This window comes from Platichthys flesus, chromosome 21 (assembly GCF_949316205.1).
Source record: "Platichthys flesus chromosome 21, fPlaFle2.1, whole genome shotgun sequence".
In the NCBI taxonomy this organism is placed as follows: Eukaryota; Metazoa; Chordata; class Actinopteri; order Pleuronectiformes; family Pleuronectidae; genus Platichthys; species Platichthys flesus.
In genome coordinates this window covers 6,493,528-6,516,427 of record NC_084965.1, presented here as the reverse complement: position 1 = coordinate 6,516,427, position 22,900 = coordinate 6,493,528, and the positions used below count along the sequence as shown (strand labels likewise).

The 22,900-nt window shown below is 44.0% G+C and overlaps 3 protein-coding genes across 5 annotated transcripts in view; 2 read left to right on the top strand and 1 right to left on the bottom strand.

Moving 5' to 3' along the window:
• The window catches only part of ackr4b (atypical chemokine receptor 4b), a 3,814-nt gene extending 826 nt beyond the window's left edge, over positions 1-2,988 (top strand). Inside the window, exon 2 of the mRNA XM_062379056.1 lies at positions 955-2,988. Within this exon, the coding sequence (XP_062235040.1) occupies positions 969-2,087 (1,119 nt within the window). The 5' untranslated portion in view covers positions 955-968 and the 3' untranslated portion in view covers positions 2,088-2,988. The remainder of the gene's footprint in view (positions 1-954) is intronic.
• LOC133932386 (nephrocystin-3-like) overlaps positions 1-22,900 on the bottom strand; it is a 27,654-nt gene extending 4,754 nt beyond the window's left edge. Inside the window, exons 1-39 of one of the 2 annotated variants that reach the window (XM_062379052.1) lie at positions 22,515-22,900; positions 22,293-22,418; positions 22,057-22,207; positions 21,684-21,836; positions 21,388-21,521; positions 21,099-21,259; positions 20,861-21,017; positions 20,586-20,660; positions 20,332-20,496; positions 20,147-20,250; positions 19,901-20,015; positions 19,664-19,807; positions 19,478-19,575; positions 19,240-19,342; positions 19,057-19,139; positions 18,559-18,697; positions 18,275-18,439; positions 18,059-18,153; positions 17,844-17,966; positions 17,578-17,767; positions 17,221-17,462; positions 17,004-17,079; positions 16,783-16,910; positions 16,413-16,653; positions 16,204-16,329; positions 15,972-16,087; positions 15,713-15,877; positions 10,780-10,879; positions 9,835-9,960; positions 9,551-9,712; positions 9,305-9,469; positions 9,089-9,230; positions 8,817-8,938; positions 8,526-8,632; positions 8,189-8,300; positions 7,924-8,001; positions 7,435-7,573; positions 6,988-7,095; positions 5,718-5,816 (exon numbers count right to left, since the gene is read on the bottom strand). In XM_062379052.1, coding sequence (XP_062235036.1) covers positions 5,718-5,816; positions 6,988-7,095; positions 7,435-7,573; positions 7,924-8,001; positions 8,189-8,300; positions 8,526-8,632; positions 8,817-8,938; positions 9,089-9,230; positions 9,305-9,469; positions 9,551-9,712; positions 9,835-9,960; positions 10,780-10,879; positions 15,713-15,877; positions 15,972-16,087; positions 16,204-16,329; positions 16,413-16,653; positions 16,783-16,910; positions 17,004-17,079; positions 17,221-17,462; positions 17,578-17,767; positions 17,844-17,966; positions 18,059-18,153; positions 18,275-18,439; positions 18,559-18,697; positions 19,057-19,139; positions 19,240-19,342; positions 19,478-19,575; positions 19,664-19,807; positions 19,901-20,015; positions 20,147-20,250; positions 20,332-20,496; positions 20,586-20,660; positions 20,861-21,017; positions 21,099-21,259; positions 21,388-21,521; positions 21,684-21,836; positions 22,057-22,207; positions 22,293-22,418; positions 22,515-22,838 — 5,359 coding nt within the window. In that variant the 5' untranslated portion in view covers positions 22,839-22,900. Of the gene's footprint in view, positions 1-5,717; positions 5,817-6,987; positions 7,096-7,434; positions 7,574-7,923; positions 8,002-8,188; positions 8,301-8,525; positions 8,633-8,816; positions 8,939-9,088; positions 9,231-9,304; positions 9,470-9,550; positions 9,713-9,834; positions 9,961-10,779; positions 10,880-10,957; positions 11,233-15,712; positions 15,878-15,971; positions 16,088-16,203; positions 16,330-16,412; positions 16,654-16,782; positions 16,911-17,003; positions 17,080-17,220; positions 17,463-17,577; positions 17,768-17,843; positions 17,967-18,058; positions 18,154-18,274; positions 18,440-18,558; positions 18,698-19,056; positions 19,140-19,239; positions 19,343-19,477; positions 19,576-19,663; positions 19,808-19,900; positions 20,016-20,146; positions 20,251-20,331; positions 20,497-20,585; positions 20,661-20,860; positions 21,018-21,098; positions 21,260-21,387; positions 21,522-21,683; positions 21,837-22,056; positions 22,208-22,292; positions 22,419-22,514 lie in introns of those variants that run through there. The other variant, XM_062379051.1, reaches the window with a different exon arrangement.
• uba5 (ubiquitin-like modifier activating enzyme 5) lies at positions 11,442-14,723 on the top strand. 2 transcript variants are annotated; one of them, XM_062379054.1, is made up of 12 exons: positions 11,442-11,708; positions 11,872-11,917; positions 12,260-12,349; positions 12,452-12,561; positions 12,646-12,732; positions 12,821-12,905; positions 12,994-13,098; positions 13,220-13,347; positions 13,428-13,563; positions 13,684-13,762; positions 13,883-13,989; positions 14,214-14,723. In XM_062379054.1, exons 1-12 carry the CDS (start codon positions 11,557-11,559, stop codon positions 14,289-14,291), a joined length of 1,203 nt encoding a protein of 400 aa, XP_062235038.1. In that variant the 5' UTR covers positions 11,442-11,556; the 3' UTR covers positions 14,292-14,723. The 2 variants fall into 2 exon arrangements, with proteins under 2 accessions (XP_062235038.1, XP_062235039.1); XM_062379055.1 differs by lacking the exon at positions 11,442-11,708 and having other exon boundaries at positions 11,871-11,917; positions 12,260-12,344.

The following is a 22,900-nucleotide window of genomic DNA, read 5'->3' as shown; positions in this document are numbered from 1 at the left end:
TGACAGCAGGAGAATACTTGACATTTCTGTGTTCCCATGAACATCTGTTCCAGAATTCCTGCTCCTCCCATTTGGGAGATAATGACTCACTATGTAACGAATCTGGAAACGTTTCATAAAAATGACAAACTGTCATCTTTGTAATTAACACGTTTTGCCAAAACGTTTGTGAGATGCAAAATACACTGGTTTTTGGCCATGATTTATATCATCAGTCAATTTTGCTGTTGGATTTTTCAGCTTCCTACAAATGTCACATGAATAGTAGTAATATCTTCGTGACCTAAAGTATTTACTTCTATTTAGTTGGATTCTGGGGTTTCCTCAAGGTTTTAATATATTGTTTTCCAAAGAGAATTATCTCTTTTGATCATAGACAAGAGTCGACTTGTTCACACACACACACACACACCGCACCAGTAAAAAGCAACATCCTGGGATTGGAATCTGTTGAGAGACCTTGGTTACACCCGCGTGTCGTCCTCATCTCTCCTTCCACATAGCTCCTGTCATTCCCGACCTCTTGACGCTCTCCTACGGGCCAAATGCCGATAATCACTCAAACAGAGGAGCTTGTAGCTGCAGACATTGATCACGGAATCCAACAAAATGAACACAAAGGGTAATTAGAGGGTTGGTGAGTCCTCTTGTCTGCTTGTCATCCCTCAGAGCTGTTTTCACTGGGGTCATTCAAGCCAACACACAGTTCAAACACACAGGGCTTAGGCCATTAGGGAAGCCACGCAGGAGAGATTCCTCTGATGCACAAAACAGAAACAACCTCTCTGTCCTGCTGCAGAGGAGCTCACGGTGATATGATCTCATTCTGTGACACAACACAATGGGTTGATTATTTGTTTCATAGTGTGAATCACAGCATGAGGAATTAAAAAGGGGCAAAGTGAAATGTTCTCAAATTTGAAAATAAAAGGTGCCTTCTTTTCCCCCGTACAGAAAAAAATAAAACAATGGAAAATGTCTCTTATCACGAGGACGAGGACGAGGACTCCAGCTTCAACGACACCTATGACTACGATTATGAACACAGTGTCTGCGACAAAGAGACGGTGCGCTCCTTTGCCAGCTACTACCTCCCAGTCGTCTATGCCCTGGCTCTGGTGGTCGGTCTGGCCGGGAACACCCTTGTCGTGGTGGTCTACACATCAAAGCTGCGACTACGAACCCTGACCGATGTGTGCATCCTTAACCTCGCCATTTCCGACCTGCTGCTCCTCCTCACCCTCCCCTTCTGGGCGGCTGATGCCGTCCATGGCTGGCAGTTGGGTTCGGCCGCCTGCAAGATCACCTCCTTCCTCTACAGTGCCAACTTCAGCTGTGGGATGCTGCTGCTGGCGTGTATCAGTGTGGATCGCTACCGCGCTATAACCCAAAGTCCGTCAGGCAGGACTGGGACAGGTGCCCGGCTAAGGAGACAATGGCTCCTGGTGTGTTTGGGGTTGTGGGCTGTGGCTAGCTTTCTCGGCCTTCCCGAACTTATCTTCTCCAAAGTGAAACACTCTCACAACCGGATGGCCTGCACAGCCGTCTATCCCCACGGCATGGGCAGACCAGCAAAGGCAGCCTTGGAGCTGCTGGAGGTGACACTTAGATTCTTGCTGCCTTTCTTGGTCATGGTGGTGTGCTACTGCTCGGTGGGAAGGATCCTGAGCCGGGCGGCCGGGGTGCGCAGGGACCGGAAGTGGCGCACCCTGCGGGTCCTGCTGGCTGTGGTGGCCGTGTTCCTGCTCACCCAGCTGCCCTACAACGTGGTCAAACTGTGCCGGGCGATGGACGTCATCTACATTGTGACCGACTGCGATGTCAGCAAGGCCCTGGACCATGCTCTCCAAGTGACAGAGAGCCTGGCACTGACCCACGCCTGCATCAACCCGCTTCTCTACGCCTTCCTCGGCTCCTCCTTCAGGGTTCACGTGCTCAAGACCGCCAAGCACCTCGGACAGAGGCTTAAGAGAACCACAAGACGCGTGAGAGAGGAGCCGGCAGTGGAGATCTCACTCAACACTCGCAATCCAACGCAATCCCAGTCTGGTTCGGAGGACCAAGACACAAGCACCTTCACTATTTAAAGCAACGCTATGTTACTTTTGCTGAGCAACAGCGCCCCCTGCAGCCACACAGGGTGATTGTCAGAGCAATTAAGGGATTTTCATGTCGAAAAAAAAACAAAGCCTATCAATCTATTGACTGCGCACTGAACTGAAACACAGCTGAGGCCATGCACCCCGGCTTCCTGAACCTGAAGAGCTGCTGCTGTAACAATTCCACCAAACTGTGGAAAATTCTTGATATTTGAAAAGTTTCCTCGCTGATTATTGGTAATAAACTCTGTTTTTTAAGACTTCTTTAAGACGTCTTTTTAGACGATCTAGAGTTCAGCATTACTCTTGAACTGGCTAGATTTGATTCTGATAATTTAGGCAGTTACTATCAGTAAGTGACACACTTCTTAGAGGAGATCAAACCAACTCACTGACGTTACAGAGAACAGATGTTCAGGGTGAGCAGTGGGAACGAAAGCGGCACTGATCAGTGAGGGAACCACCAAACTGATTTTGAAGATGCTTTATAAAAGGGTAAAGAAAAGTTGTACAGTGCTGCTTCTACTCATGACATATAGCTTTTCCTGTAAGCACCTGTTGTATCCTTGTATATATTTTTGCACATCCTTTTTTATCATGTAAGCTAGACATAATTAACAATGTACATTAATTATTAGTGTAATGAATATATATATTAAAACATTGGGTGTATATGCTGAGCAACTAAGCAAAAATATTTTCTACAAATAAAGTTTTTTATTAAATAAAGCAAATACTCTCTGTGTCTGGCATCTATCTACATCTGTTAGAATTAAACTCAAAACAAATCCAATTCAACACAGCAGTCTGTGCCTCTGTCCGTACGACCATCTGCATCCCATTGATCCCATTGATCCCATCTGGTGGCTTTGTGTTGGGCTGGGACTTGACTGCACAGTTGCCGACCCATTGAGTTAAAAGAAACAGATTTGGGGAATGAAGCCAGAGCAGCAAACAGCACGGGCGTGTGGCTCTCTTCAATTTTAAAGATGTTGAATAATGCATTTAAAATAAAGCTCGAGTGAATTTCATTGGTCGATCTATGTAATGACTAAACATTTCATAAAACAACACAATTGAGACTTTGGATCGCCTCCATGTGACATTACACTCAAGCAAACACTAACACCGCAGATCAACTGTGGGCTCATAGTGTTTGATGCTAACAGTGTTCAAACCTGTTTACACTGGAAGGGGATCATCTATATTCCTGACTCACTCTTAACAAGCTTGAGACTTAACAGTTTTCTTTGTATAGCATTCTTTCCGATTGCTTTCAGCGTCTGACAAATGAATGAACTGTAATGTGCAGTACCTGGAACTTCTGCTCTTTCCACTGTAAGGCCTCCCAGTTTGGATCTGTGGGAGCTTGACACCGGGCGATAAACACACCAGGTGTGTCTTCTTACTGACACAAAAGGTGAGGGTGAGTTTGTTATAGTTTCTTTGGTATTAACTGTATCAAGTTTCATTTGACAAAGCAAACAAGGAATTTACTAATCTTGTGCAACCCAATTTAGTCATTATTCAACAAGCCATCACAGGCTCTACCTGTACAATCTGTGCTTCTTTAGAAAGGATTATGATCTACTCCACACAAACGCCATACTCAAAACAGCAAACTTTAAATAAAAGTTGCAACATTACAATATAACATATAATCTTAATTGTTATATTTAGCAATTTGAACTATGCCTGACGAAAGCCAAAATTATAAAGACCTGCATGAAGATTGCTGCCTGCAATGTTGAACATGTGGATATCGTCTGTGCTTCTGTCTGTAAATACAAGTGCCCACGGCTGAGAGATTACTGGTCTTGGAATAATTGCAGCACATTATCCGGCCCATGGGACAGTCCCACTGCTTCCACACCGCCGGGCAGCAGAGGACCTCCCGTCCCGCTGCTCAGAGTTTACCAGAAACAATTCTACACAGAAGGGAAAGCAAAGAAAAAATACTGCAGCCTGTGGTAGAGTGGGAAGATTGTCGCCAAGTAATTTTCCAGAAAGTTTAGGCTAAAACAGGAGATAAGTTGTACAAAGAAATCTAGTACGACCTAATGTGGGTACTGCTGTGTAATTATCAAAATGACTGAATGAGTGTATACAACCCGAAAGGTGCTCAGTTGTGTTTATCTATATATTAAATCCCGGATTTTTAGTTCTTGTATAATCTCACTTACAATGAAACAAACAGACAGGGTTGAAAATATAATCTGCAGCTGAGAAGTCTTTACTTTGTTTTTCTCTACGGCAACAGCTATGAACAAACAGATCCACAGATCCTCCTTTAGGGGGACACGATGCGCCGGCTGCAAAGCGCCTTGGCCGGCGTGTTGGGAAACACCACTGACACGTCAGTGAGGAACATCTGACAGCAAGGAATGGGTTACCATAGCAAAACATAACCCCCAACACAATCCTACAGAGTCTTGGTTTTGCTTTTACTTTTGTTGGAACGTGAGGCTGAATTAAGAGTCAAGACAAGACCATCCCGTTTCCTCTCCTGTGAGGAGGAAACATTCCATCCTAACAGAGAGATGTATTCATAGTGGCAGGGGACATTCACAAAACCCCAGTCGATTTGTTTTCTACTGGTGGAAATTTTTCACTTGAGAGAATAAGGAGTATTGTTCAGAATAGAGACCCACAGCATGACTCACACGGACCAGGCATGAAGACAGACTCAAAGTGGACATTTGGTTCATTTTCAGTAAAAAGATATCTGGGCGGAAAAAAATAAAAATCCCAACAACAAAAACAACAGACCACTGTTTTCCATTAAACTGGAAGTTAAAAGCTCTGGCCAGATGTGTGTGAGAGGAAACATCTGGAATATCTTTCAACTCAAAGTGTCTGGAGAGGTGGGCGATGAAATGGCAAAATCCATACACGAGCTCCGGATATTTTAATGATGTCAGTAAAACCCATGCATTTTAGGGCAGCTCTTCCAAATCAAACTGTTTTGTTTTAGTAATTTTAACGAGACCTGATGGACCAATCAAATTTATAGAGACGCTCAGCCACGACTTGACTACACTTTAAATCCAAAGAATACTGATGCACATGTTTGAGAAAAAACTTAATGAATGTTTGCATGCAGATGTTTTGCTGTTTGATGGTTTGATGGTTTTATTTTGACTTAAAGTCACATTCACATTTATCTGAAGTCCTTTTTTTAGATCCTAAATCACAAACAAAGAGCGATCAGTAACTGCTCATGGTCTTTTACTCACAGGTCTGACATGAACTTTCCAAGAATTCCACAGATCCAAGAGTTTGTAAAGTTGTTTATGTTTTCTGACTCATCTGCACTTTGGATGTCCATATGCCAGCAGGATGGGTCAGCCTTTAACTTTGTTACAGAAACATCTTGGTTTACATATAAACCCAACCCTTTCCCAGAACATAATGGTCCTCTCTGATTTACTCTTTGAAAAACATTCTCTTGTTTGCCTCACAAAATGGTTTAAAGTAAATCAAGACAGACATTAAGAATGTTTTTTTATTTGTCTTAAGCTCCCTCTTGGTATTTCTGGCCCCAAATGGGCCGGGAAAAAAATCGGCATTCTTGGTGTTGTAAAGATTCTTTATCCGTTATAATAGAAACAGACTTACCACTGCTCCACCATTTCTTGCCGTTGATGACGTAGTGGTCCTCATCCCTCTGAAGAGTGCACTCCATGTTAGTTGCGTCACTGGAGGCCACATCGGGCTCTGGGGACGACATCACAGGTCAGGTTTAAACTCACAAAATACAAAATCCTACACCAAGTACAACAAACAATTAGTCTCTAACAATATCCAGACTGCAGAAAAGTGCTTTGTGTTGAATCTTTCCCAAAATCAAAATTTTGGATTCCAGCTTTAACCACATCCAGAGAGGTGGATATAAATAGAGGAGAAACACTTCATTTCCATACCTCAACTGTACCGCAGATGAGTCTTAACAACGTTGTTTATCAGCACCAGTTGGAGGTGCCTCTCCTCGCAGTGTAACAAACCAAACAAACTGCAGACAAAAAAATTCCCGAAGCGCTACTAATCTCCATGTGTGTTTATGAAAACCGCAGGGAGGTTCACACCCACTGCAATCACCTCTGGCATGCCGCTTTTTCCAGGCTGAGTGGAAACCAAATTGGAGGAAAAACAGGGGGAAATACTCACTGTGGGGGTTTGTTGTTTGATATTTTGAACAAGACCACTTACAGTCGGTAGAAAACATGCCGGGTGAAACCTCATCAACCCCTTCTTTGACCGGAAACCACAACACATGCTTTGAAAACTAAACGTTAGCAGTGCCAAGTAACTGGGCAAGGAATGGGTTCTGATAGGTGGAGAGCGATCTCGACATATTCTACCATGTTGCATCCTTAATATTCATTTTGGTTTTGATAGGTCCAGGATGAAGGGTTTCTAAAAGCTGCTCTAAGTCTACGAAAGGTACATCATTCCTTAAATATTCTTAAGCTTTGAAATTAACTTTCATATCTCTACTAATTCTACTGTGTTGCAGCCCTAATAAACTTATTTCAATAAAAAAAACATGTCCCTACTCAACAGTTATGTCCCAACCTCCCTCACACAACTGTACTTAATAACCTGTCGGGCTTCAGGATGTAACACAGCACTTGGTTGACTGTGCTGAGGAACAAATGACTTAATGCTGTCCTCTGATAGTTTACTGGAGACAGTGCCAATTGAAATGGACCTCTGCTGCTTCTCATTATCATCGGTTCTGAAAATGTCCATGCAGATAAAGCCGGTTCTCTGGGATCTGTGTCCATAAATATCAATTCACGGGGCAGAAATGAAAACCACCACCACCTCACAACACAAGGCTCTCATCTTGAAATGACGCAGATTGACACGGTCATGGTAAAAATACCTGTCATACAGAAACAGGAGCGGATCTCTCCTCTGAGCAGAGGCTCCAGCCATCTCCTTTTCTGCTCATCACTGCCAAACATGTGCAGCACCTCCATGTTTCCTGTGTCTGTGGAGAAACACAACACGCCATCTTATCGTAAATGATGGCATTCATTTGAAAACGAAATGCTCTCCAAGGTCATTAAAACACAAGTTTAACTCATTAAAGAGATTTGTATTGAATAATTAGATTTTTATGTTTTCAGATGAGTAGAAACATGTTTTTGTTGTCGAGTTGACATGTTGAGTTTAACCTCATGTTATCCAGAGCATGAGAAAACACACATAATCTATGCTGTGCACACAAAGAGCAAGGTCGTCTTGTGTGTATAGTCGTGTGACAGACAACAATATTGACCATGGCCTCTGAATGATCATTAATATGTCTACATGTAGGATGTTTTACCAGGAGCTTGGCAGTTGAAGACTTCGGGGGCAAAGAGGCAACGTCCAGTTTCCTCTGCGATGTAGGCATAGTCCAGCTGACTGAGGCCACTGACTGCCGGCAGGAATAGGTTCCACAGCCCCGCCTCCCGCGCTTTCACCTGCAGAATGAAGAGGAAACAGATACGTGCTATCACAGAGTATCTGCGTGCACAGGCTGAACGCTTCAGTCAAAGTACACGTTAGTAATGACAAGCTCAAACATAAGGAACAGATCATTAATTAAGAAACAGTGTTTTTGTTTAGTTTAAACTGTCAATGATGGATTATGGCGTGTGGATGACTCAGAAGGGACGTGCGGTGTTTATACTAAATAAATGTTGCCCTAATTTGGCTGCTTTGATACTAGACTTCTGCAATGCTTTTTTCATATATTGATAATATTTATGCAAGGCGTCTGTGGAAAAACGATTAAAGATGAATAGGGATGTGACAATATATCCTACAATACCTTTAGATCGTCTATTGTTTGGGGAGTGTGCCACCTCTGGGAGGACTGAGCATGTTTCGAGTAGTACTCTGCAACTTCCTGTGAGGAAAAAAGTTAACCAGTGGATAGTTTAAATAAGACCAGTAATCTTAACCTTTCATTCACAAATAAAAGCAGCAAAGATCTGTAAAGACATCTCTGCACGACACTAAGAACACGGTGATGCCAATGATTCGGTTCTCCGTGTTCTGACAGACTCATGTCCAATATCTTAGGAGGCACTGACCTCCTGAGCAGGAAGAACGAATTGTGTCATGAAGTCTTTGACTTGCTGCAGAACAGCCTGACCTCTAGCCGTCTGCAGGAAAAGCCGGTTTTCTGTCGGGCCTGTGAGAGACCTGGCAATAAACACACCTCACACATTCAAAAGACATCAGGGAAAACAGGAAGCAGCAGCTGGACACCAAATTCCATTGGCTGGCTTAAGTTTACTCAGCAGGTGGAATCAATCTGTACTCTGGCCTATAACAGCACACAGAATAAACATTATCCTCATATCAAATTATATTGATTCTGATATCAGTACATTCATTCACATTAAAAAAATTGTATCTGCAACCAACCCCTGTGCAATCTGCAAGGCAACCACAGCCAAGGGCTCCACACACTGAGCGAACTGGTCTGCATTGGGAGCACTGGCATTGCCCAGTAGGTGGCGAGCGTAGACTCCCTGGTTAAACAGAAGAGAAGAAAAAAAATCAATTCATTTTGTTTCCATTGTTTTTCTCTGTGCATTTCAAGTATCCCATTTAAAACTATTACTACTACACCCTTAAATTGAAATGTATTTATAAGTCTCTATATACAGGGGAAATAGAGATAGCTGTGCTTGACACATACGCAGGGAGACGCACCTGGGCAATACCTGCCATTTTAAAGAAAGACAAGGCCACGTAGAAATTCAACTGTGGCAAAGCAGACGGGATCCCCCGGCACCTGCAGTAAATGGAGATCAGATCACCCACAGTTGGAACACCTGCTCATTGGTTGGAGAGATGGGAGATGGGAAAGGCACGATGACAAAAACTGTAAATTCACATGCGTATGTTCACGAAAATAAATTTGAAACAATACATTTTCGGCCCAGTCATTTTCAGTAGCTGTTAATCTGCACAGTTTTCATTACCTTCTATTCCTTTCAAGCTGCCTAATGTGCTGATAACGTTGAGGCCTGGGGGCCAGTAATGAGGCATTAGGAAGTAGGCCAGGTCTGCCAGAGGCTGCCCAGTGGTAGAAAGCTCCCAGTCCAGGACTGCTATCACACGAGCCTGATTACAAAAACACTTTGTTAAGTTTTTACTGTTAAATGCATCAAAACGGTAAAATAACTAAGAAGCTGTACCTCTGTTGGATGGAATATCAAGTTATCCAATCTATAATCCCCATGGACGAGCGTGACCTCATTGTCATTGGCTGGCAAATTCTTCATCAACCAATCAGACAGTTCATTCATGGCTGGAATGTCTCTGTGGGCTGCTGCAGTGTACTGCTTTGTCCAGGTGGACACCTTTAAAGAACAAAAGCAATATTGGAACATTAACTATAGGTCATCAGATTATGATGTACAGAGGACAAAGTTTTATCTCGCCTGTCTCTTGCAGTAGCCTGCTCCTCTTCCATATCCTTCAAGGTTCAGTGATGCCACGTCCAGCGAGTGCAGCTTCGCCAACACTTCCACTGCAGCCACATACAGAGCAGTTCTCTCTACTGGACTCACTCCAGGGAGACGAAGATCCCTGAATATACGCCCCTGGTTAAACGAGATAAACAATAGTGGATATTTGTGTATGTGATTCTTCTTGTTATTGCACAATTGCAAATAGTCTTTTGAAATTCCGCCCCGAAGGCAAAACCTCAAAGCTAAAAATATACCTTCACATGCTCCATCATGTAGAATTCTGTTCCAATGACATCAACATCAGTGCAGTGTAGTAGAGGCTGAGGGACAGGGAAACCAGCGGAGCACAGCGCCCTCTGCACCCGGTACTCCCTGTCTACCTGCAAACAGTCACACAGGTAAACCACACAATGCCTAACGTTAGCTTCAAGATATTTGGGCAACAATCATTTTCAGAAATTACTTTTCTCGAAAATGTCATTCTGTACTGCATGAATAAAACCTTCAGACAGTCTGCTGTTGGTGCATCTGTGATCCATTGATTTATGTGTTCATTCAAAGAAATTGTCCTGAAAAGCTGCAGTTTAAATCAGTATAACTAAACATAAATATATCACATACATTTTCAGCAGTTATTTACAGCAATATTATAGATGGATAAAAGTGTACATAAATGTAATGAAGGAAGAAGTATTTGTCAAATTGAACTTTATTGTCCAGGACAGTTATTTACAGCAATATTATAGATGGATAAAAGTGTACATAAATGTAATGAAGGAAGAAGTATTTGTCAAATTGAACTTTATTGTCCAGGACATGGACGGGATTGCAGTTTCTCTCTAATCTCCGGTGTGAACATATATATATATATAGAACATATAAGTACACATCATAATAAGTACTCAAAACATAGTACACAGTACGACCGTGAGCAGTCATAGAGCACACTTGGGTTAGGATGAGAGTAGTGGAAACTGGAAGAGTGCAAAAATAACTAATTTACAATGTAAAAGCAGTTTATTTATTATGTGGATTTTACAGAAACACATATGTTTACTTCTGACACTTCATCGCCAAATAACCTGAAGTGACTTCCTCCGTCAACGAACCAGAGGAAGGGAAAGTCTCCCTCTACTGGAGAGATGATGTCCCTGTTTTTATGGACCTAACTTAGTAATGATTAACTCGCTGAACTTTACCTTGTGTGCCCCTGGCAGCAGCTCACCCGGGGGCTTCTTCCTGAGGACATAGCTCTTTGACGGTGTCTCTATCAGGAAGGTCGGGTTTGACTGACCAGCGCTGGAGGGACAACAACAAGCAGTTAGCATGTCCTCAATAAAACGGCTGAAATATGAGCTTCCTGTTCCCGTGTCTGACCTGAACTGCCTGACAGCGAGTGTGGCAGCATTCACACTGACGGACAAATAGTCCTGAAGTCTGCCCACGTTGAATTTGTGTTGTTGTCGCACGGGAGTCGTCAGCTCGTCCATGTCTGAGGTGGACTGGTCGGTCGCTTCCGGGTGCGGCTGTGTTTACAGTCGAAGCGTGTACTACGGTGGCCGATCGAGCTCAACGCGCTGTACATTAGGAAAACACACGCAAATAGAAAAAGAAGTTCATTATTTCATCTTACTGCTCCATGTTTCCTTTCGTTCTACTACTACCACATGTTTACATACATCTTAAAACTGTTCATTGGTTGTTCATATTTTATTTAAATACAATAATTCGACTGTCAACCCATTTCCTCGAAAGACTCTTCAAATAATCTCCAGCGAGGTAGGAACCATTCTAGCTATGCGACCGGGTTTCCTGCACGGACGATGTTGACAGGAGCACGCATCCTGACAGATGATGCGAGTTGTGTGGACGTGTACTTCCAGAGCCGCTTCTACCTCCTCTGACGTCCCCTTGGTTCCATATCCACACTGACTATACTTCAATTGACGTGGTTTGACGTTTTGTGTTTTTGAACAATGGCGACGGTGGAGGAGCTAAAGCTGCGCGTGAGGGAGCTGGAGAACGAGCTGATCAAGTGCAAGCAGAAGCAGGTCGCCATGGAGGAGGCGCTCCACAGACCCAGGATCGACAAGATGAGCGCGGAGGTTGTGGACTCCAACCCGTACAGGTGGGTTCTCTCTGCTGCTTGTGTTATTTAAGATATTTTGATGTGTTTCTCTGAGGGTCGATCGCAGCTCGCGGGGGGGGCGACGCCTTGTTGTGAGTCACTACACATGTGGCAGCATCGTCTCATGGAGCTCGAGCTAACAGCTGCTGTGTTTTCATTGCAGTCGTCTCATGGCGTTAAAGAGAATGGGCATCGTGGAGAATTATGAGGTATGGTATCTGCAGTTTTAAACAATATTCTAACAAATTATCACTGTATTATTTAATTGTTATAAGGAGTTGCAGTATTATTATATCATTATAATAAGGTACTGCAGAAGTAAAGGTAGAGTCTTTCACGATTATATATATTTCCAGAGTTCTTTTAGATTTATAGGATATGTGAATTTTGTGCTTTTAATTTATAAACTGACACTTTACTGAAGGTACAGAGATATTCAATCCCCAAATGACTAATGCAACTAGAAATTAGCGTTTACCAGAAGATGTTATTGTTCTTTATGTCAGTTTACTCTGCATGGATTGTTCCTTGATTGAAACGTTCTTTTACAGAAAATCCGGACATTCACAGTAGCTGTGGTTGGTGTTGGTGGAGTTGGCAGCGTGACAGCTGAAATGCTCACTAGATGTGGCATTGGTAAGGTAATACAACTGATTTAAATTACTTCATCCACGCTATCCCCATCACCATTCATTTGGTTCCTCAGTCTGCTTGTGTTCTCACCCCTTCCTCTCTTCCACCAGCTGATCCTCTTCGACTACGATAAAGTCGAGTTGGCCAACATGAACAGGCTGTTCTTCCAGCCTCACCAGGCGGGCCTCAGTAAAGTGGAAGCAGCAGAACACACTCTCAGGTATACGTTAATTTGACAGGTAACACTTTTCCTCCAAAGCACAGCCAGTTGTTGTTTTCTAATCCCTGTCGTGTTCCTCAACAGAAACATCAATCCAGATGTGTCATTTGAGATCCACAACTACAACATCACCACCATGGATAACTTCACTCATTTCATGGATCGCATCAGGTGGGCATCACGACTCCTCATGTTCTAGGTCCCTCCTCGGTCCGCACAGGGGAACAGGCAATCATGTGATTATTCTGTGTCTTCTCAGTCGTGGAGGGCTGGAGGAAGGGATGCCGGTGGATTTGGTGCTGAGCTGCGTGGACAACTTTGAAGCCAGAATGGCCATTAATACAGTAAAACATCTTTGTCAAATAAAAGGAAGTTGACCGTACTTTCTGAATTCTAGGTACAGCTTTTTTTTAAATGTTTTCCTGTTACCAGGCGTGTAATGAACTGGGTCAGATCTGGATGGAGTCTGGTGTCAGTGAGAACGCTGTGTCAGGTCACATCCAGCTCATCATTCCTGGAGAGACAGCCTGCTTTGCTGTATGTCCACACACAAACACCATCACCCTTTTAATCCTTAACAGTATATTGTAGTGATACAGTGACTGTAATTGAGGAATAAAGTTGTACAACAGTTTTGAATAATCTCCTCCTCTGTTAGTGTGCTCCTCCCTTAGTGGTGGCAGCCAACATTGATGAGAAGACTCTGAAGAAGGATGGTGTGTGTGCTGCCAGTCTACCCACCACCATGGGCGTGGTCGCCGGAATCCTGGTCCAAAATGTTCTCAAGTAAGAAAATGTCTTTTATAACAAACCAAGAAACTTGACAACATTAAATCCACGGGTGTAAAGTTTGTTTTCTCTTGTAGGTATCTTTTAAAGTTTGGCACCGTCAGTTATTATCTGGGCTACAACGCCATGCAGGACTTCTTTCCCACCATGCACATGAAAGCCAACTCCCAGTGTAACGACCGCTACTGCAGGATACAACAGGAGGCGTACAAGGTGTGTGTGTGTGTGTTTGTTTTTAAGACCAATGCCTGTAACACAGATTCACATATGATGCTGTGCCAGTGGGAAAACAGGAGTTAATGGCGCCTACCTGTGTTACTTCTTCCCTTTTAGAAGAGAGAAGCAGAGCGACCCAAGGTTGAAGTTGTAGAGGTGGTGGAGGAGGAGGTTGTTCATGAGGACAATGACTGGGGTGAGTGAAAAACAGTATTGGCTAACGGTATCAGACATGCAACATATGTTTTTCCAGATTTTCAGTGAGCAACATGTTCTATTGCCTCACATATGTTTTAACTCTAATTGTGCTTTGCAGGTATTGAACTGGTGTCAGAGGTGACTGATGCAGAGCTACAGGCTGCATCAGGCACCGTGCCGGACCTCCCAGAAGGCATCACTGTGGCTTACACCATTCCTACGCAGGTCAGGATGTCTAAGATAACATAAAACATATAACACGTTTTAATATTGTAACAGTAGAGCCCCCAACACATTCAGTGTGGTTGAACAGTATTTCTCAAGCTATTTGAGGCCATTTCCAGTTATAAAAAAAAGTCTGTTCAGTTCAGTTCTCGTGACAATACTTCCCACAACTACAAGTTCCTTCAACTAAACTATAAAAATGTGTTTTATTTTGTTTGAACCAGGAGTCACCGAGGGGAGACACGGTGGAGGAGACTGAACAGAGTCTGGAAGACCTGATGGCTCAGATGAGAAAGTTGTAGGCAGCGGTCTGGTCCTGCATTTCAGCTTTTAGCTAAAACACGCCTTTTCCATTGCTTTCTTTGGTAATACAAAAACCTAATGACTGCTGCTTTGGGACTAAATGTAAAATAACCCAGAATTAACAATATGGAGGAGGGGGGTGCATGAAAGGTGCTGCAGATGGCATTACTTACGTGAACGTTAAAAAAATGATAAAACCGTTAAGGAATCGTGTTCTGACGATAAAAAGTCTTTACATCTAGAATATGGTCATTTTGCATTAGAATGTTTCACAGTTCGTACTTTCTGCAGTTTGAATTCATGATGTACAGTATTCGCTCCGTCATTCACTCGGCTTTATCTAACAACACACTAACATCTGCTACAACAGCACTAAAGAACAATGTTTATGTTGTTTCAATAAAGTATTTATTAGATGGAATACAATCTGATCCATATATTGGCTGTGGTTTTTGTTGTTGTCCTGTTCAGCTTTAATCACATCACATTAATACATTGATATAAAAAACAATCTGGAATACATAGTATTTATTACATTTGGCACTGAGATTGTAGGATTTGGTACATTTTGTCCCATTTGGCATAATATACATTCACTTAGATGATATGTGCTTTGGTAATTCTGTTAAATTCCTTCATGTAAATGAATAAATATATGTACATTTACTTTCAGTACCAGAGATGCTGTTTGCTTGTTGAGGCTTGTTTTGACTCTTGGGCCGTACATATTCCCTTTTAAGAATAAATGCTTAATACTGTTAAATGAACACTTTATGTAACAGGAACATAAAAAATGGCACTGTATTAAATCAAAAGACAGCATCTCTCAGGTATTTTTCATTCAGAGTGTGAGGAATGTAGAAAGGGAAACAAAAGTGCTACTTATTAATATTCTTAAAAAAATAACTGAAAAGATAAAGGTTAAGGCAATGTTCACCCTGTATCTCCTTCAAAGACGCTTGAGAAGATCCTGCCCCCCCCCCCCCCCCCTGGATTTTAGTGTTATTTCGTTAAAACATCAATCAAACTTAAAAGAGTGCATAGACAGATATCTACTGTACAGTGGAAAAAACACCAAATGTGTCTGAAAGTGGTTGGAGTGATTTTCAGCCTCAAAAAGAATCGTTTCTGCTCTTGCTCTTGACAATAATTGCCATCAAGTGTATTGGTATCTGTTAAAGTTGGCATAAACCTGAGTTCCAGGCCCTTAAAAGGACTTTACACATTATTAGATATACTAATAAATACTTTTACTAAACATACAGGTTTCACAGATTAACACTGCACACTGCAAGTACAGTACAATGGCCCGAACCCCAAAACCTACATCTTGGACACCTGTCACAGTTTGGTTCCCTTTTGACAAAAACAATGTGTTTTTACATCCGTCACTGTGGCACTGGGGGTTGAACACAGTCACCTTGGGGCTTGTGGGAGCGGAGCAGGTCCCCTCAGACTGAACGTGTCCCCGCTGGAGGAATGACGGGACGGGGCATTCCCACACACCAGCGACGGCTCAGCCTCTTTAATCTCCATTGCACGTTTGTAAAGCTCCGCTGCATTTTCAAAGTCGCCCTCTTCATAGCTATTTACAAATCAGGATAAATATATATATTTTTAAGTTAATGAATGTAAGAGTAGTTATTTGTCTCACTTCTGATGAACAAAGTACCTCCTACCTTAGCACAGCCAGGTTTTTTAGGGTTTCTCCGACTCTTGGATGTGAGCGCCCCAAACTGTCCTCATACACCTTCAGTGCTCGTTTATACAGAGGCAAGGCGTCGCTGTGTTTTTTCTGACAGAGACGAGGAAATTCACAATCAGCTTCATCCTTTACAATCTAAAATACAGCTGCACATGGTCATAACAGGTATCTAGTGCAGTCAAAAGTGGATTGAAGAACAATCTCACCAGTTGGCAGTATATCACAGCCAGGTTGACGAGTGCGGTGGCCACACTGGGATGCTTGGGCCCAAAACTTTTTTCCCTGATGTCCAGAGAGAGCTCATACAGTGGTGCAGCCTTCTCCAGCTTCCCCTGCACAAAACACACATCTTTAAATCAGACTCCACATCAACAAACAACCAAAGCTTCAGTGTCAACAGGCACGTGTGACCCACTCTGCGTTTATACAGCATGGCCAGGTGCTTGAGAGTGTACGCCAGCGAGGGGTGGTCCGCAGACAAGGCTTTCTTGCGGATGTCCAGCGCCCTCTCGTACATGCCCTCAGCTGTCTCATACTCCCTCCGCTCAGTGTGCAGAGCAGCCAGGTTGTTGAGGGACTGAGCGCAGTCCGGGTGCTCTGGACCGAGGACACGCTGACGCATCTCCAGGGAGCGGCTCAGAAACACCTTGGCTGCACTGGGGAGGGCGAAAAAAGAGATATTAGAAATGACCAGCTACAGAACGAGTCGATTTGACCAGGAACTGAATATTTAATTGAATTAAGTCTTGAATGTGTGGCGGCTCTAGCGAGTGTGCTCTTATTACTCCAGGTTGTTCTGGAGGTAGTACAGGACACCCAGTTCATTCAGCGTCTTGGCAGAGTCGGCGGTGTCTTTCCCCAGGGTCAGCTCCTCCAGCTGCAGAGCTCTGCGCCTCAACAGAGTGAAGCCGTACTGAAAAGGGGAGTAAAGAAAATAAGAGCTGTAACTGACTGAGGAGGCGAGAATAACAACACATGTGTGTGTGTATCTGAGAAATGTGCTCACCATGTGACCTTTTTGACGAGCAGTTTTCTGACGGATCTTCACCGACCTCTTCCTCAGCTTCTCTGCTTGTTCGTATCTGATCGTAAAAGAACCAGGTGGGAGCCATTAAAGGGGTTTTAATAGTGTGTTGTTTGGCTGGAACAACCAATAAACTATATAATGTGCACAGCTATTAAAAATAACACATACATGTCATCACTAAGGGAGTCTCATTTACTTGTTTTGTTTCTGATAGAGCATGGCGAGAGACTCCAGCTCTCGTGCCACGCTGGCGTGCTCGGCACCATAGGCGTTCTCGCTTATCTCCATGGCCTGCTTGTACAGCTGCTCAGCGTTGCCGTACTTCTTCCACTGGACGTAAACCCCGGCCAGCTGGTGCAGGGAGCGCGCGACACTGGGATGGTCTGGATCCAGGGCCGTCTCCCGGATCTCAAGGGACCTTTGTAAAGGGCCTACGGCCTAGACAAGCAGATGGACAGGACCTGATACATATGCAAAATGTGACTGTGTGGAGTGAGGAAATAATAAAAGAAACTTGTGTTTGTAGGCAAGTGAAAAGAAGATGAATTTCTACCTGACTTGCAAGGCCCAGGTCTTTGAGGAAACGTCCCAAGGTCTCATACAGGTTGGCCAGCTTGGTCATGCTGTCCTCACCCTCGTAGCTCTTCTCGTAGTGTTTCAGGGAGTCAAAGTACTCACTGGCCATGGAGCTTTTGTCTTTGCCAACATACTGCCAATAGGCCAGCAGCTCAGAGAAGTGGCCCCTGCACAGTGAAAACAACCTGTGAGACAACGCCCGAACAAATGTGACAAGCTCGGTGGTATCAGCATGTGTTCTACCTCTTGTAGAGGTTTTGGGAGACAAACAGGTTCAAGAGGCTGAGCTGCAGTTTGCTCCTGTCCTCCTGCTGTTGGAGCAGCCAGGGAAGCTCATCGGCAACACGCCATGTCACGCGGTCCTGGCTACACACACACACACAAACACACAAAATGACACAAGTTGTAGTGACATGTGAGGGTTGTTGCCTGAGGAGATAATAGCCACTCTGAGGCACCTGAGTTGTTGGCTGAAGTAATTAATGAGTTTCTCTCTGTAAGTCGCAGAGCTGCTTCCTCCACCAAGAAACTCTAACCTCACAGCTTCCCACGCCTGAAAGACAGAGACGGACAAATAAACTCCAAACTGTTAACTGATCACTTGTGTGCCATTAATGTTGTAATTCCTTTATTTGTTGTGCTCTTTAATATTACTGGCCGAGGAGAATGATTACCTGTAAGTGTTGGAACCTAATGAGCCCACAGCGGAGGGTTACCACGCAGAGTCGGTTCAGGCGGTACAGCAAAGAGGACAGCACATGTAAATGTAGCTCTGGGAAAAGGTCAAGTACCTCTGATTCACTCACTCCATTATGGCTGGCGCATACGAGGCATAATATCTGAGGAGAGGTGGAAAATGAAAGCACATATTACTCAATACACAGAAAAAAAGGGAACTGAGACAAACTAACGGACACAAAGGGACAAGGCGTTGTTATTCTGTGTGGAGAAGGTTCACCTCTCTCATGATGTGTCGCTCTCTGTCTGTGCTGAGGGAGCTCAGCGTCATCTTGAGTGCCAGGCGGTAGAGGGACATGGTGTCCTGACACTGCAGGAACTGGTCCACGCTCTTCTCCTGAGACCAACACAACCCACTGCTGGGTGGCAACAACACGCACAGCACACAATCCAGTCAGCACAGACATATCAATTATAATCTAGATATAATGAACCATTAAATACATTTCAGAATGTGCTCTGTGTTTTTTTTACTCGTATAAACTTGTGAAAAAGCATTACTTTTGATTTAAAGGCCAATAAAAGCAGCAGCTACTTAAGTTAAAACACATCAGAATCTGTGGAAACGGTACAAATAAATCTTTAAATGTGTTCAAGTGCCTGCAACACTTCAAATCACGCAGAGTCTGTGATTTAACAATAATAAATGATGAATAATACTGGAAGAGAAGATAAGTGATGATTAATATATTTAGAATTGGAATGAGTGTTGACTAACCTGGTGATCATCCTTGCCAATAGTGTGACATACAGTGCATTGCAGGTGGAAGCAGAGCGACAGTGTCTTTCCAGTTTCTTCTCCTGGAACAAAGATACCGCAGCTGAACTAAAATGTCTTTCCACTATTTCAAAATCGACGTACGGAGATTTAACAGAAGGAAACGGTGGGATGATTACAGACCTGGTCCTTGGTAAGTTTGAAATCAATGCTCTGGCATTCTGCATTGACAACACTCCTGACATCTCGGGGACTCAAAGGGTCCAAGTGGAGGGTGGGCCACAACCTGAAGAGACGGGGTTACTGTATCACAAATGGAATGCTCATAAAGCATATCTAATATCTATATAACCGCACAGAACATATGTAGGAAACAGTGTAAATAAATAAATATAAATGTGATTGAAGCAGGGGGTCCTACCTCCAAGCCTGTGGACACGTCTCAACATTGACAGACACCACCACTCTAACATTGACAGGCAGAGGGTCGATCAACCACTTCATGTGTCGTTCCGCTTGCTGGATAAAAGAAGACAGGAGTTATGAGCGTTGTTCTGGTGGAAATTCATGTAACTGTCGAATGTAGATTAAAGAAGTGGGCGTGTACCTGTATTTGGTCAATGGAGTCGATGATGATGATGATGTTTCCTTGATGGCGCGAGGAAAGCCTCTCAAGCCAGCGAGGAAACTCCTCCAAGATCTTACTGGGCTCCATGGACAAGCCAGACATGGACCAGAAATGCTGCAGCAGCTTTACAACAACAGACAAGACATCCCTGGGTTAGTAAATAAGACAGAGGGACATCCTTGTCTGACAACGGGGGGTAAGCCAGTGACTCCTTACTTTGACTGTATGACGTTTGATGATAAGAACCGGTTCTGAGCTGGTGGAAAGTGGGCGACCAACGAAATGATAAAGGAACAAAGTGTTGGGAGTCTGCTTCTGCTGCAACTCAATCCTGGAGATTATTAAAGAACAGGAACCAATCAGACAAGATTTGTTGAATCTACTCACAAAATTTGAAAGAAATCCATTTGTATTGAGAAGAAATTCATTATATTGGACTAAAATGAATCAATAAGTTCTTACCATTTCGAGAGCAGGAGTGATTTCCCTGAGCCTGGACCACCAGACACCAGCAGAGGAGGCGTGGGAGGGGGTGCAGCTATCATGTCATTCAAACGATCTATATACTGATCAGAGGAGACAACAGAAAATCAAAGAGATGAAGTATGAAATCGTTAGACGGGGAAAGAGGAGGAGGATTCCCTTACCTTCTGGAAACCCAACTGAGAGGTGGAGCTGCTACAGGCCTGCTGATAGGACTCGATCTGTTCCTGTTCATCATGCAGGTCCCACAGCACATCCCCAGAGTCCTCCTCCCGCCCCTCCTCAGAATCCTTAGAGTCAGCATCTGCTCCTTCAAGACCCAGCAACTCCTGGAAGGAGAGGGTGAAAAGGTTGTGAGGGAAATGAAAAGGGAACAGAAATTACTGTGAGTTGATGAAAAGGCTGAAGTGGTCTGTACCTGTTTGACGATTTTTTCTAGCTGAACATAAATAAGTTCAGCCCCCTCCTCTGCAGAGCCACTGTGATCCACCACCTGGAATACAGTTCCAAAGATAAGTTAATCATACCCATACTTTTAGATTTACTTTACAGCAATTTGGATAAACAACTATTATGGTGGTAAACGGTGGTAAAATCTAGTTTTTTTAAATATCTCCCTCTCCACTGAATCATATTTCGCTTGAATTTACTGAATCCTAACTGTTATTTTTATTATACAGCACAAACACTAACCTTGACTTTAGCTGCCTTGTCTGCAGCATTGACCCTTTCCAGCATCTGCCTGGCAGGTCCAGTCAAACTGTGACCTTCTTCGGTCCTGAGGTAGAGCACCAGTGGATGGCCATCTGGATTTTTCACAAAAGCCTCCTCACAATCCTCCACCACAGAACTGCACAAGTGAATTTAGCATTAACTAAACAAAACGTCAACACAAATAAACAATATCATCACTGTAAAGGACTTCCTGTACCTAGTGACAGAAGATTTGATGAGGAGCACACACACAGAGCTCCTTTCAATCTCCTGCCTGCGCTCCACAGCACACGAGGCAGCACTTTCCTCTGGGAAGCAGACGTTCAAGTAGAAATGACCCAGACCTTCACACATCCTCCGCAGCCCAGGAGAGTGTTTCTGTGTTGAAAACATTAAACACAGGTTCCCCAGACAGGGAATTGACCAAAGTTGAATTTTAACTCCCGGTTTAACTTAAACTAAAAACATAATGCTGCCCAAATCCTGTGAAAACCAATCTAACCAACCTTAATAAAGATATCCAGCTCAGCTCTGGTCTCCTGGGTAAAGATTAAGTAGCAGCGCACTGTGTTACTCCACAAGGCCTGTGGCACGTGAGGGGAGACCTGAAGCAGACTGGCCACTGCTGCATCCCAGTCATCTGACAGACACAGAGGCACGTGGGGGAAACGTTAAGTGAACATACATGTTCAACTATTTCAGTCATGCTGTGTAGGTTATGCTAGAGGTCAAAGGTTTCTCTAAAGGGTATACGTTGCCCATGGGGAATGTTTGGCTGCATAAAAAACTTCCATTGACTTACCTCTGCTGACATTTGCAAAGGGTCCCTCCACATCTATCAGACTGTTCGCAAACTCTGGTCCCCGGAAGGTCTGTTGCAACTGCATCATGCTGCCCATAGAGGGCTCACTTCCCAGCACACCACCAGTCCAGTAGTCACATTGTGTCCCAGCAGCTGCAGACAAACAGTTTATAAATGACTGAAAGGTTCTTTTAACATTTCATCATGGAGAGGAGAAAGATCTTGTGGGTTGAAAAGTCGTACTTCTGGAGGAAAAATCAAAGCATGCTGGGATAAACTCTTTTCTTTCTGGGTCCCTGTACAAAAATTGGTTTGTTGAACATACTGATTGATGGATACGAAAGAAAGTAAATAATTAAGTGTTGGGTCTTACCAGTAACAGTGGTCTGGTTGTCATCCGAGTCAGAATCATTTAGGTCGTACACTTGGATTCCCTGTGCCTGCAGCTGCTGCAGTTTGGCCTCCAGGTCCCTTTTGGCCCGCAGCAGATCCTGGATCTCCTTTTCCTTTGTCTCACGGAAAATCTGGTGGTCATTCGGCCGATAGGTTAGGGTTGCAGTCGTGATCACTGGAGAAGGATGTTCAACAGCATCATGTGGTGTGTTTTACCTTAAACTGTCGTTTCACTTTGTCCCTGTCATGTTCAAAAGTTGCCGCCCGCTCCATCGCCTGGTACTTTGCCTCCAGAGCACTCTCCTTTTCTCTGAGGATCTTCTGGTAGGTTTTCTGCAGAGCCTGGTGTCACATTGTAATATTACACAAGTTAGAACATACACAAACCAATACTTTTGTCCTAGGTTAAGTTGACACCTTCCTGCTAACTAATTTCACCTGTAGCTCAGCCCTCAGCCTCTTGTTCTCCTCGTCCAGTTTGGCCTCCTTCTTCTGCATGGACGTTATCTCGTTATTCTTGCTGACACGAAAGATCTCGTACTCTTTGCGCAGTCTCTCGTACTCCGCCGCGTACTCGAGGTCCACGGAGCCCGTGGACTTGAAACTGGCCCCGATCACCCGAGGTCCTCGGCGGAAGGAGCTGCGCAGGAGTCGGGCTTTGGGCTTCACCTCCACCGGGATCTCGCAGGCTTCCCCACCTTCACCTCCATAGCCGTCCTCGATCACTTCTCCGGGGCTGACCAGAGAGGATGCGGTGCCCATGGCGGAGGCTGCAAAGAGGACTCAGCCCTTCTGGACGTCCATTTCTGTCTGTGTCAGGACAG